This window comes from Solea senegalensis, linkage group LG10, assembly GCF_019176455.1.
Source record: "Solea senegalensis isolate Sse05_10M linkage group LG10, IFAPA_SoseM_1, whole genome shotgun sequence".
Taxonomy (NCBI): Eukaryota; Metazoa; Chordata; class Actinopteri; order Pleuronectiformes; family Soleidae; genus Solea; species Solea senegalensis.
Window position 1 is genome coordinate 22,885,867 of NC_058030.1, and position 12,231 is coordinate 22,898,097.

At 37.7% G+C, this 12,231-nt stretch overlaps 1 protein-coding gene across 2 annotated transcripts; it reads left to right on the forward strand.

Moving 5' to 3' along the window:
- Positions 1-304: 304 nt before the first annotated feature.
- On the forward strand, positions 305-8,091 carry si:ch211-171h4.5 (myelin-associated glycoprotein). 2 transcript variants are annotated; one of them, XM_044036232.1, is made up of 12 exons: positions 305-441; positions 843-896; positions 1,819-2,021; positions 2,546-2,696; positions 2,799-2,953; positions 3,183-3,339; positions 4,568-4,704; positions 5,602-5,746; positions 6,097-6,214; positions 6,378-6,396; positions 7,046-7,123; positions 7,722-8,091. In XM_044036232.1, exons 1-12 carry the CDS (start codon positions 396-398, stop codon positions 7,824-7,826), a joined length of 1,368 nt encoding a protein of 455 aa, XP_043892167.1. In that variant the 5' UTR covers positions 305-395; the 3' UTR covers positions 7,827-8,091. The 2 variants fall into 2 exon arrangements, with proteins under 2 accessions (XP_043892167.1, XP_043892168.1); XM_044036233.1 differs by having other exon boundaries at positions 309-441; positions 3,186-3,339.
- Positions 8,092-12,231: the final 4,140 nt, after the last annotated feature.

The following is a 12,231-nucleotide window of genomic DNA, read 5'->3' on the forward strand; positions in this document are numbered from 1 at the left end:
TTGAGAATAAATGAAGAGAAATGCAGTTGTAAATACCCAGAATTCCCTGGGACACCTTCTGAATGTATGTTTTGTCTGAACCAACAGAGAATTGAAATAATATACATAAAAAAAAGATTACAGCAAACGCTTTTACATTTGTTTTACTGATCATTGATCGTCACAGGTCCTGAAATAAATAGATGAATAAATAAATAAATATATAAAGACTAGACAATATTTATCTAATAATACAGAGACGTTAAAAAAAAGAAAATTGCTCCACAATGTGGCGACATCTGTTGCAGAACCACCAACATTTTCAGTCAAATTTCACCACACACTCTTTACACAACGTTTACACAAACACATGACACTCAGAGAAGTTCCTCACTGCAACAACACTTCTGTTTTTAATGTCCACGGTCAAGTGTGCACAAACTGCTCACCATCATCTCACAGGTAAATTCAATATCCGGTTCATAAAATGACATACAAACTTTTGTGTTTTATATTTTGTTGATGTTGTGTTTAGAAAAGAAATGCAGAAACACTAAATCCTGTATTTGTTTTTACAGTTTTTATATATTTCTTATCTCAGTGCAGCAGAGTTATATGTTTCATTTTGAAGCGTTTGCCTGACGACACTGTAAAAATAAAACAGCTGACAAAAGTTATTCAAATTAAATTTAAGTTATATGAAGACAACTTACTTTAGTTTGAATGAGCTTAATTCAAAGTCATTGTTGTGTGTTTGTTGACCATGTGTTTTTTTCTTCAATGTATATATAAGTAAATAGTTTGTCCTTCAATTGATATTTTCCTTTTTTGTTTTTGTTTCCTTATTTGTTCGTCTCATGCAGCTGCGATGGGTGTTGTTCTGACGGACTTTGTTTTGCTCATGGCTCTGATGAAAGGTGTGTGTACTTCCTGGATTTTACTCATTTCAGGTGGATCAATATCAGTGTTTAGAAACTTTCTATACACAATATTTTTTTTGTATGGAAAATGATTAAACTACATATAAAACAAAATTATTACAACTTAACGTCCTACTTTAAATGTGTCATTTATAATATAATTGGACTATATAGTGGTTGTGCAGTGCAGCTAAATGTTAAGAATTCAAAATTAACAAATTAAAACTGACATTATGAAACAGTCAAAACATTTGTTTAATTGTTTTTGGTCGTCATGCTTTAATTATTTTATTTATCACTGTGTTTTTCTTTGTTTGCTTTTATTTTGCATGCTCTTATTCATTGATGTTTAATTAGATGTTTTCAAAGTGCAGATTATCATTAGATTATGAGTTTAAGGGTGTTGAGCTCCCTCTGCTGGTCATTGAAGTACTACAGGAAATTTCACCAATCTTATATAAGTTAATTGCCAAGTCATGGTTGAGCTGGCAAGCAGTTCTGCAATTTGCAAATCTGAGAAGAGTTTTAGAGTTGTGTATGCTTTATATTTATTTTAACATGAAATTGTTTTATTTTTTGTAAAAAAAAATTGATATCCCACAAGTGTTATTACTAAAAATGTTATGAATGAAATGAATGAGATCACATGTCCAAAACATTCAATTCTATACTATCTGACACGTGTGACACTAGAACATCAAGCATTTGACTTTTTAATCAATAATTGTTTCAGTTCCATATGTCAATAAAAATAAGTTTAATTTCTTAACACTACATCATAGAGTTCTCTTTTTATTTTACACAAAAATCCTCTAAAATAACTGATGATGTGATATTAATGGAATAGAATAAATACTTTCAGTAGTTTAGTGAATGGACTTGACCTGCTGCTGTTGAGGCTTTTATTTTGTCTCTGCAGGCGTCGTAGGTCAAAGGTGGAATATAATGTTGCCCGAGACCATCGTGGGCCTCACTAAATCCTGCATCACTATTCCATGTCACTTTACCATTCCTGCTGATCAGGAAACAAACATCCTGAACTGCTCCAACCATGGCGTGTGGAGGAAAGGAAGTCTAACGGGTCTCATCGTCATCAATTCACAGAAACCCAACATCATACAAGTGCGTTCTGTCTTTTTTTCTATTCCAAAATAAGAGGGTGGTGAACATGAGAGGATTTTCAAGTTTTAACTCATTTTAAAAACATATTAGAACATGAACATTGTGAGGACACAGACAGGAAACACAGACTCAAGAAACAGGAGCACAAATACGAAAACTTGTGCCTTTAAAATGAAGGCAGATATTAGCAACTAATAGCTAGCTGTTGTGTCCTGTTTTGCACTTAAAATGCAAACAAAAAAATGGATGAAATGTTGGCGGAGAAAACTGAATCACATATGTTGCAGCTTGAGTTGATTTGAAATAAACGTCTATTGTTCGTCTGCAGCGACGAGCTAAATGCTAACGGACGCAACATCTGCTCGGTGAAGCTTCTCAGTCTGCTTGCGTTGGCTGTTGCTCGTTCATAATAAGCATTTGCCTGATTTTAAATCATAACTATCAAAAACGTTTGAGATATTTGGAAGTTTGGAAGTAAATCATTGATTGATTCATTGATTTGGACTGAAAATGACATCTTGTAGGGGCAAATAATCGGAGACTTGACACAGAAGAACTGCACAACAGTGATGGAGAACTTCTCTGAGGACGACAATGACATGTTCTTCTTCAGGCTGGAATGTCCCAACCTCAAATTCACCTTCACTAACGGAGTCAGAATCACTGCTAAAACAGGTCAGATCAAAGTGTCCCTTAGTGAGAGCTGAGTGATGTGTGAGCGCCCCCTGCTGTCTTACTCTTTCTTGTGTGTGTGCGTGTGTGTGTGTGTGTGCACAGATCCATCTCCTCCTCAGATGACCTCGGTGACTCAGATGCCACAAGGAGCTGAGGTGAAGCTTCAGTGTTCGGCTCCACTGACGTGCTCCAACCTTCCTCCCTCCATCAGCTGGCAACCGCAGGACATTTTCAGTCAGGAGGAGCTGGTGGTGCAGGTGATTTAATTTAATTTAATTTAATTTAATTTAATTTAATTTAATTTAATTTAATTTAATTTAATTTAATTTAGGTTTATTTGTTTCCTTTTTTATTGTTTCACATGTCTTTGATTATTTTGTGTCATTTAACTTCTTATATGTATACATACATACATATACAAATGATTAGATTTCATTAGATTCATATAAGTTTTTCTTGTATTCGCGTGCTCTTTTTTTGTAAAAGCAGGTCGCAGACGGGCAGACGGTCATGACATCTACGATGACCTTCACGGCCTCTGCTGACCTTCACAACAAGAGCATCATTTGCTCGGTTTCTTACCCGTTGTCAAAAGGACAGAGGAGTTCACTGTCAGCAACAACTCAAAGACTCAACATCCAATGTGAGTGTTTGTCTGCGTTCAGCTCAGCCACAACACACTAATAAAAGCCTTGATTATTTACTTTAGAGAAAAGACATGACATTCAAAAGCTACAAGAACCAAAGGTGAGATAAGATAAAGTGAATTCATTCAAATACTCAAACAGATATTCATATATATACTAAATAACATTAGTATATCTGTTGATAAAACTGGAATTAAAGTCTAACTTTTCTAACACTTTTTCCAGATGTAAAGCAATGTATATGTGTATCTAGTTAACGTTATATATTGAAATTATACATACAGTATACTACTGATGACAGATTAATTGATTGATTCATCAATGAGTCTTTGGTTCATTCATGAACTCTCGTTCCTTCCTCCGTGATGAAAACAGCTCTGACTGTTGTTCGGGTGATGAATGCGTGTTGGAAAGGGGACGTGTTTGAGCGTGACACCGCCTGAGGAGGATTTTTTTGTTTTCTTTTTCTTTGAAAAGAAGAAACTTGTCTTAACTTGACAGAAGTAAAGAAAGAAAAATGGCTGCAAACACAAGATGTTGTTATTTTGCCACAGGCAGAAAAAAGTATTTGAGACAGTCATTAGCATAAATGTTTATATTTAAAGAAAAATTTACTTTTTAGCATCATTTTAGCATCAAAACATAATTTACATAGTTTTTTTAATCATTTCTTATTAACGTAATGTATCACTTTAAATGAATTATTGTATAGAAACTTATAATAATGCTGCAACAATTAATCTATTAATTGGTGATTGAAGTGTCAGCTATGTTCAGCTTCATTAACATGAATATTTTCACTTTCTATGATCTACAGTAAATTAAATTATAATTTATTGATACAGCTAATGATCAGTTATTTAAAAATTATCAACATTAGTTGCTCATTAAAGCCAATTTTTGCAAACACTTATAATACAAGGTATATAATTTCCTCCACCGTGAAGGAAGAACATAAGATTTTTTTTACGTAAAACTTTGCCTACTTAAATTTTGTGAACGTTTTGTAAAACATTTTGACACTTTTCATCATTTCCACAATATTTTTAAGGTGTGATTAATCATAAATGTCCGTTATCAATAACAATAAAGGAAATTAAACAATATATGTCCTGAAAATGTACAATATATTGCAATATACAACTTCACCCCTAGATGCCTCTAAATCCTACAAACTGGTCCTTTAAATATCTGTAAAAGATATCGACTTTTGTCTTCACACAGATGGTCCGAGATCCACCACAGCAAAGCTGAGCACCTCTGGTCCTGTTTCTGACGGGACTTTTGTGACATTCACGTGTTCAAGTGACGCTAACCCTCCTGTGAGAAGCTACACCTGGTTCAGAGACAACCGCGGGCAGGTGAAGACAGAATCTCCTCTGTTTTTAAGTCCATTTAGTCAAGACAAATGAACTCATTGAGACATAAACACGCTCCCCAAAGTCCATAGAGAAAATCAGTGATTTTACATCACAGCACATAGGAGTTGTTGATCCACTGCTGCCTCCATCAGTAAGTTCAAATGTCTTATTTTGGGACTTCAGTGTTTGAAATCCTCCACAAACTGACCACATGAGGCAGCAGTAGACCAGCAGCTCATTTGTCTCCACGAGCTAAAACCACTGATTTACTCTATGGACTTTGGTGTGGGAGAGTGAGTGGTTTACAAACGTCAGTTTCCTGTTGGACAGTGAGATAATTGTTCAACATTTCTGCAAATATCTAAAAACGATAATAATGTTATAATGGGTTCATACACAAGTCAAAATGTTTCCAACTGTGTTTAAATGCATATAAACCTGTTTTTCTATTTAAGGACTGTTTTATTTTTGTTACCTTGTAAAGACAATGTTGTCTTTAGCGTACCTGCTGTGACCTCTAGGTCAAACCCCCAATGAAACAGCACAACGAGGAAAGAAATAGTCAATGCTACTAGTTAACAAGTGTGTTGTCTGTTTTGTTTTTGTTTTTATTTGTTAGTTAGTATTTGTCACTAATGGATCCCAATGACTCATCACTGGGTCAGTAGTTGTTGTTTTGATTAGGAGATTTCTAGCAGCAGAAATGACGAACTGTGTATTGTAGGCAGGCGTAGATTTTATTTGACTAGTGCAAAAACAGATGATGTTTTTGTGAAGTGACTATAGTCTATTTTCCCCTGTGGTTGGCAGCCATGTTGTCACTGAAAGCCAGTGCCTATATCTTTATCGATGTTGCTCTTTCTTTATTTCTCAGTGTTTTTTTTAATGTCCTCTCAGCTCATCAGAGTGGGACAAGGACAAACGCTGATCCTTCAGGTCAGTAAGAGAGACACCGGGTTGTACTTGTGTGAAACCCAAACTCAGCGAAGCTCTCAGAGGTCCAGGTCTGTGGTTCTGGAGGTGCGCGGCTCTGCTACTCAGGGTAATTGTGGTGTTTTAAAGCTGCAGTACGTGACTTGATGATTGATTCTAGTTGTGATTATTAATGAAGTTGGAGTCATTTATTTGCTGCATGCTTACTTGACTGAGGGAGCATTTGTGTGTATACAGCAGCGCAGCAGGGGTGGGCGGAGACAAACACAAAGAAAGTGCATTGATAGTTCTCACGTCAAAATCCTATGTAAAACCAACATGTAAAAAAAAAAAATACAATAAAAACACACCATTTTAGATATATTGATATTAGACAAGTGCTTTATGTTTAAATGTAAAAATTCCAAAGGTTTTAAGAATAGTAAAGTATCAAGCTGGTATTTTTTTTCTCTTGTTCAGGCATAGAACAAGAGAACTGTAATAATGTGAATTCACTGATAATTCCCTACATCATCTGTGGAGTTTTGCTGGTTCTCTTCATCCTGACCATCGCTGTTGATTTGTACAAACATCAAAGGTAAAAACAAAACAAGAGCTCACTTTTATTTTCCATTTTTACTGTCTTTGAGAATTCTTTAAATGCTTTATTATCTTTTGAAAACCCACTCACCAATGACACTTAATCATCTCAGAACTTCTCACCTAACATTGCCTCTCTTTGTTTTTCTTCTTCTTTTAAGTCTTTCCAAGAGGCTGAAGGTAAGATTTCTCTTCCCCCACTTCAAACAAAGACAGTTCAGAGACAGACAGTCATATGAGAGACACGCTGTCGTCTCCTGCTCGGCGCTAACACTTTAGATCAGATAAGGAGTTTTGACATCACATCATGGTCGACTCAGCGTCTCCTTCACGCCGACACTGCCGTCATCTACGTTTGACTGAGGCAGGAAGTCAGTGTGACACAGGAAAAAAAACACCCCTATCATTTTTAACATGAATTAATATACTAGTATAGAAAAGTCCCAGACAAATTTGGTAGGTGCTAAAAAGTCTTCAACTTCTTAATTTAAGTCTAACCACTTTTTCAGGTGTAAAGCAGTGTATACGTGTATGTAGTTAATGTTATTTGTTGTTTTGAAATTATACATTTTGTGAAAAAAAACAAGTTTCTGTAAACACGGCATCATTTCTGGACACGCTACAATGTAAAACAATCACAGAAACAGAGACAGAATAAAGAAAGTCAAGACAACTATGAATAAAATAAAAGTTAACATAGAGAAAAGAAAAAGTAAAAAATAAGTAAAATTAGGCAGTGGGTGCATTTGACTTCAGGAGAAAGGGATTAGCTACTTTTTAAATGATTGTGCCATGTGTGACAGATGTTATTGATCCATTTGTTTTGCAGAAGATTGAGCAGAACGGGGACCACACATACGCTGAACTGAGGACGGTCAATGTCAACAGTGACTATGATCAACTCCAGGTATCTGAAATACCGTTTTTATACACTAATACACTTTTCTTCCTCACTCTGAGTTGCTGTCATTGATTAGATATTAGCTTTAATGAGCAGCTGAACATGTGTACCTAATAAAGTGGACAGTAACTTTGTTACCAGTTCAACAAGTTAAATATTCATGCGACTGTTTTCTTTTATTAAAGATATCTGGATAAACAGAATTAAACCTGAACATATCTGGATAACTAGAGTTAAATCTGAAATCATCTTGATGCCCATAGTCTGAATTTAGAGTTTGGATTATTTAGCCAGATTAACATTTAAGGTGGAGTGAAACGAAACAGGAAGTGATTATTCATGTCCAGACATGTTTAAAAAGATTTAAAATCTGACTTCTGTCTGGAGGTTAGACACTTGGTCCAGAACATGTAGATGTGATTCCATCAGTTTTTTTCTCTAAGGCTCTAAACAGAGGAGCAGACGTCGGGTCTGCTGGTAACATCCTCTTCAGAAGCTTGGACTAACAGATTATTGGGTCATCAGAGTATATTTGCTTGTTTTGTCCGTGTCGATGTATCACACTGCTCTACTCTGTCCACATTTTATTTTGTTTCGTCTCCAGAGGCGTCCACAGCTGAAACCGAAGCCTCGGGCTCCTGAAAATTCAGAGTATGAGAACAGCACCAGCAGAGTCACAGTCAGAGAGTCACAGCCAAACAGAGACTAGCGACCTGAGCTGAACTTTTCATTAACACCAGCCTCCAGTTCAGACAGGGGTCACCAGAATTTTAGGTTTTAAACGACTTTTCTCTTCGAAGATTTTTAATGAAATAAAAATGTTTTCCAAATGAACCAACAAACTGAAGACAATGAAGACTTGCATGTACACATCATGGCTGCATTGTCTGTTTGTTTGCACACAAAATTAGCACAATATGTCTGTGAAAAAGATGCAACTCAAACTGAATAAAATACGAGCACATTAGCAAAAACATTTGTTTTTTCTTTGAAATAAATACGTCATATACAGTATATCATATTTACATTGGACAGCCTGGAGAGGTGAATAGTAGGAGGAAGACAGAATACCTGTGTCTGAAATGACATTGAGACAGGTGGTACAGTGGAGATTGTAACAAGTACAGGAAGAGAAAGTGGATGAGTTTAAATACTTGGGGTCAAACAGCCCATGTAATGGACAGTACACAAGAGAGGTGAAGAAGAGAGTTCAGGCAGGGTGGAGTGGGTGGAGGCGAGAATCCGGGCTGATGTGTGACAGGAGGAGAGCAGCAAAAGTGAAAGGGAAGGTCTACAAGACAGTAGCATGGCTTGGAGACAATGGCTAAAGGGAGGTCTAAAAGGAGGTGCTGGAGCTGGAAGTGTCAGCTGAAGATGCTGAGATTTTGGTTGTTAGAGATTAGCATATAATCCACGGATAGCTCAGGTAAAGTAAGTAAGAGAGTAATGGTTGAGATGGTTTGGTCACGTGCAGAGGAGGGACAGTGATTATATTGGACACAGGATGTTGAAGATGGAGCTGCCGAGAAGGTTCATTGATGCTGTGAAGGAGGACACAAGGACAGTTGATGATCAGAAGAGGACACAAGGTAGAGGACAAGATGGAGATGATCCACTGTGGTGACCCTTAAAGGAAGAAGCTGAAAAAATAGTCACATATGAACCAGGAACATCTCAAAGTTCACATAACAGAACTGTCTATGCTTCAAAACGTATGAGGCTACACAGAGTATGTTAGAATCGGCTGACACATCATTTGAATACACTGGAACCCACAATGACACACTAACCCTTTCATCACCTTTAGGAAAAACAGACTGAACCACATCCACTTTCGTATTCTTCACACTTGGTCAGATGAGAGTGACACAGCATCATTGCTGCCTGTTCATTTCCAATCACAGACCTGCAAGTCATTTCACCTGTGACACGTTATGTGGGATTTACTGGTGCTGATGGTTAATGGCGACATTAAAAAAAACCCAAAACACTGTCACAACTGTGTCAACCAATCAGATGAGGTGTTATTGTATCACTGAGAAGCTGCTCCTGACCTACATCATGTTCAAACTAAATTGATTGCAACAGCTAATGCCAGGTAGCTACCACGCTTATTTAGATTTGATCTTTCACAGAGAAATGTAAATCTGCTTCCTGTCATAATTTTCAGAACCTACTTTCTACTCGTCCAACTGCTGAACAAACAGCAGAAATGTTGGTTTTAAAATTGCTTTTCACCACCAGAAGGTGACATCGCGGTGGAGTTGACGCCATGAAGTCAACCCCAACTTTGCTTTATGGCTACCTCAATACACTTTAGTCTTTTCTGCTGTCAATAACTATAATTCTATAGACCTTATTTTTTAATCAAAAATATCAACGATTGTCATTGTTACTGTGGGAGACTTCCAGTTTGGCATTTCCTGTAGGACAACTTGGAATGATAATATGTCTTCTCGACAATCTAATATCGTATGTGCAGTCGGCGGTTCATATAACAGCAGTCGGTTTAAGCAAAAGGCTTTAATAGAATGTTTGAATGTTTTGAAAGTGAACATGAAGTGCCGTACAAAGGAAGCACACAAAAGGTGCTGTATGATCTTCTGTAGGTTTAAACCTGCGACGTCAGCAGTTGCAGCTAATCAGGATTATTGTTAGTGTCTGAGTTTGTATCAGACGTAACAAACTACGAGGAAACTAGTCCTTGAATTTGATGCCAAGGTGTGGGAAGGTGTGCGCTTGATTCCTTGCAGCAAAATATAATAAACTGCCCATAAGTATGTTAGTATAAGTGTATAATCATTTTAAAATAAATAATAATAATAAATAATAAATTGGTTTTCCCAGCTTATATATACACATACATATATACATGTTATTGCTGTAATTTCAATATGCACCATTGGGTGTCACTACTTCTTACTCGATGGACCTTTTAAATGCTTTCGTACACACTTGAGTGCCAAACAGACATGAAAACAAGCTCCTGCTTGGAATAAATGACAACTGTAAAATATTATTCCCCCGAAACATGAGATCAGCGACATGTCGGAGCTGCAGACGGGACGTGGAACTCCCATATCCATAAGAAATTCCACAGGAAGCAGTCACACGGCGGCTCCTTTAGTGTTCCCTTTGATTTCTCGCTTCACTGCTCGTCTATAGGGAGTGGGGCTGTGGTCTGTCTGTCATGCTGCATTCCTGCCTAATTTGACGGGTTCAACTGGAGCCAGTTTAGTCTGTGAGTTAGAAAATCACCAGGCTGCAGAGTGTTTGATCCAAAAATACTCCTGCATCAAAACAACCATGAGCAAAGACCCCAACGTGTCGCAGTGTTTCCAATTAATAGCCAGTTAATGTCATAAATGATCAGTCACTGAAGACACTTTCATTTTAATGAGCAGATGCGTCTCCATTTTTACCTCTGCTGCTGTGAGAATCACCATGGACGTAGGACATGAGTAGCAGGTAGGTAATGAGCCTCTACTTCTCACTTTATTTCTAAGTCAACATTTTCCTGAGGAGTTAATAGTCAATTAGGGATGGCATCATTTTACGAGTATATATAGTCATTTCAGACCGTTTCATCTATGAAGCTGTTAACAACACATTAGCTGATGTATTTCCACACATTATGTCACTAACTACTTCCTGGGCTTCACTTTTCAAACTGTAGCACTACGTCCATCTTTATATACAGTCTATAGCACTGAAATAGATCTGGAATAGAATGGAACTTTACTGTATATTTACATAAGTAACATTTGTTTCCTGACCCACTGTAACTAAAACAGTTTTTCTTTCTTCTTCAGTGCAGGTGTCGGCTTGTTTGCTGTTGTTATTGGGAGTAACTGAAATAATGAAATACGATGACACCTCGGGCACATCCGTCACACCAGACTGAGCCAGCCAAAACCGCCCTCTGTCACTCATTTGCATGCTGCCTCTCCCACTCTGCCATTCAGTGCTGCATTTCTCACATTCCACCATTCAGTGCGTGTGTGTGTGTAAAAAGTGGGAGATATCCGGAGCGTGGGTGTTGGGGAAATGATGAAACAAGTGGGTCGGACTGTGAAAACGACTATAGAAGATAAGCCCCCTCTTTAACAAACCCCCAACACACGCACACACACACACACACACACACACACTTCAGAGGACTTTATATTGACTTTAATTCATTTTCTTGGGACTTGCTCTAATCCTAACTGCTACTGGCCAAACCCTAACCTTGACCTAACCTTAAAGTCATCCAAACAATACAACATGTCTTCACCTTAAAAGGTAGTAATTTACCTCATGGGGACTTTTTTTGTTGTTTTTTCCCCACAAGGAAGACAAGTCTCCATTATGTGACTGTGTAAACTGATAAAGGTCCCCACAACATGAGAAATACACACACAGGTTTGTGTGTTCACACACTTGCCCAAACCCCTAAAACTAACCTTAACGATGACTTAAATAACTCAAAAAAGTCATACTATAGTATGTCGTCCAAAATTGTTCAAAAAAGTCATACGATAGTATGTCGTCCAAAATTCGCCAAAAAAGTCATACGATAGTATGTTGTCCAAAATTGGCCAAAAAAGTCATACTATAGTCAGTCAGTCATCATCTAACCGCTTTATCCTCCACCAGAGGGTCGCGGGGGGTGCTGTGCCAATCTCAGCTACATCGGGCGATAGGCGGGGTACACCCTGGACAGTTCGCCAGTCCATCGCAGGGCCACACACAGCTAGAGACAAACAACCATTCACTCTCACACTCACTCCTACGGTCAATTTAGAGTGTCCAATTTACCTAATCCCCACATTGCATGTTTTTGGACTGTGGGAGGAAGCCGGAGAACCCGGAGAGAACCCACGCACACACGGGGAGAACATGCAAACTCCATGCAGAAAGGCCCTTGTTCCAACCGGGGCTCGAACACGGGTCTTCTCGCTGCAAGGCGAGAGTGCTAACCACTACACAACCGTGTGGCCCGTGATAGTATAGTATGTCGTCCAAAATCACTCAAAATAGTCATACTATAGTATGTCATCCAAAATCACTCAAAATAGTCATACTATAGTATGTCATCCAAAATCACTCAAAATAGTCATACTATAGTATGT

Excerpts from the sequence above, each read along its gene's own strand:
- si:ch211-171h4.5 (XM_044036232.1), top strand. The coding sequence starts at position 396 with ATGTCCACGGTCAAGTGTGCACAAACTGCTCACCATCATCTCACAG. Across the intron at positions 442-842 it reads TGCTCACCATCATCTCACAG|CTGCGATGGGTGTTGTTCTG; the intron begins GTAAATTCAATA and ends CGTCTCATGCAG. Across the intron at positions 5,747-6,096 it reads GCGCGGCTCTGCTACTCAGG|GCATAGAACAAGAGAACTGT; the intron begins GTAATTGTGGTG and ends TCTCTTGTTCAG.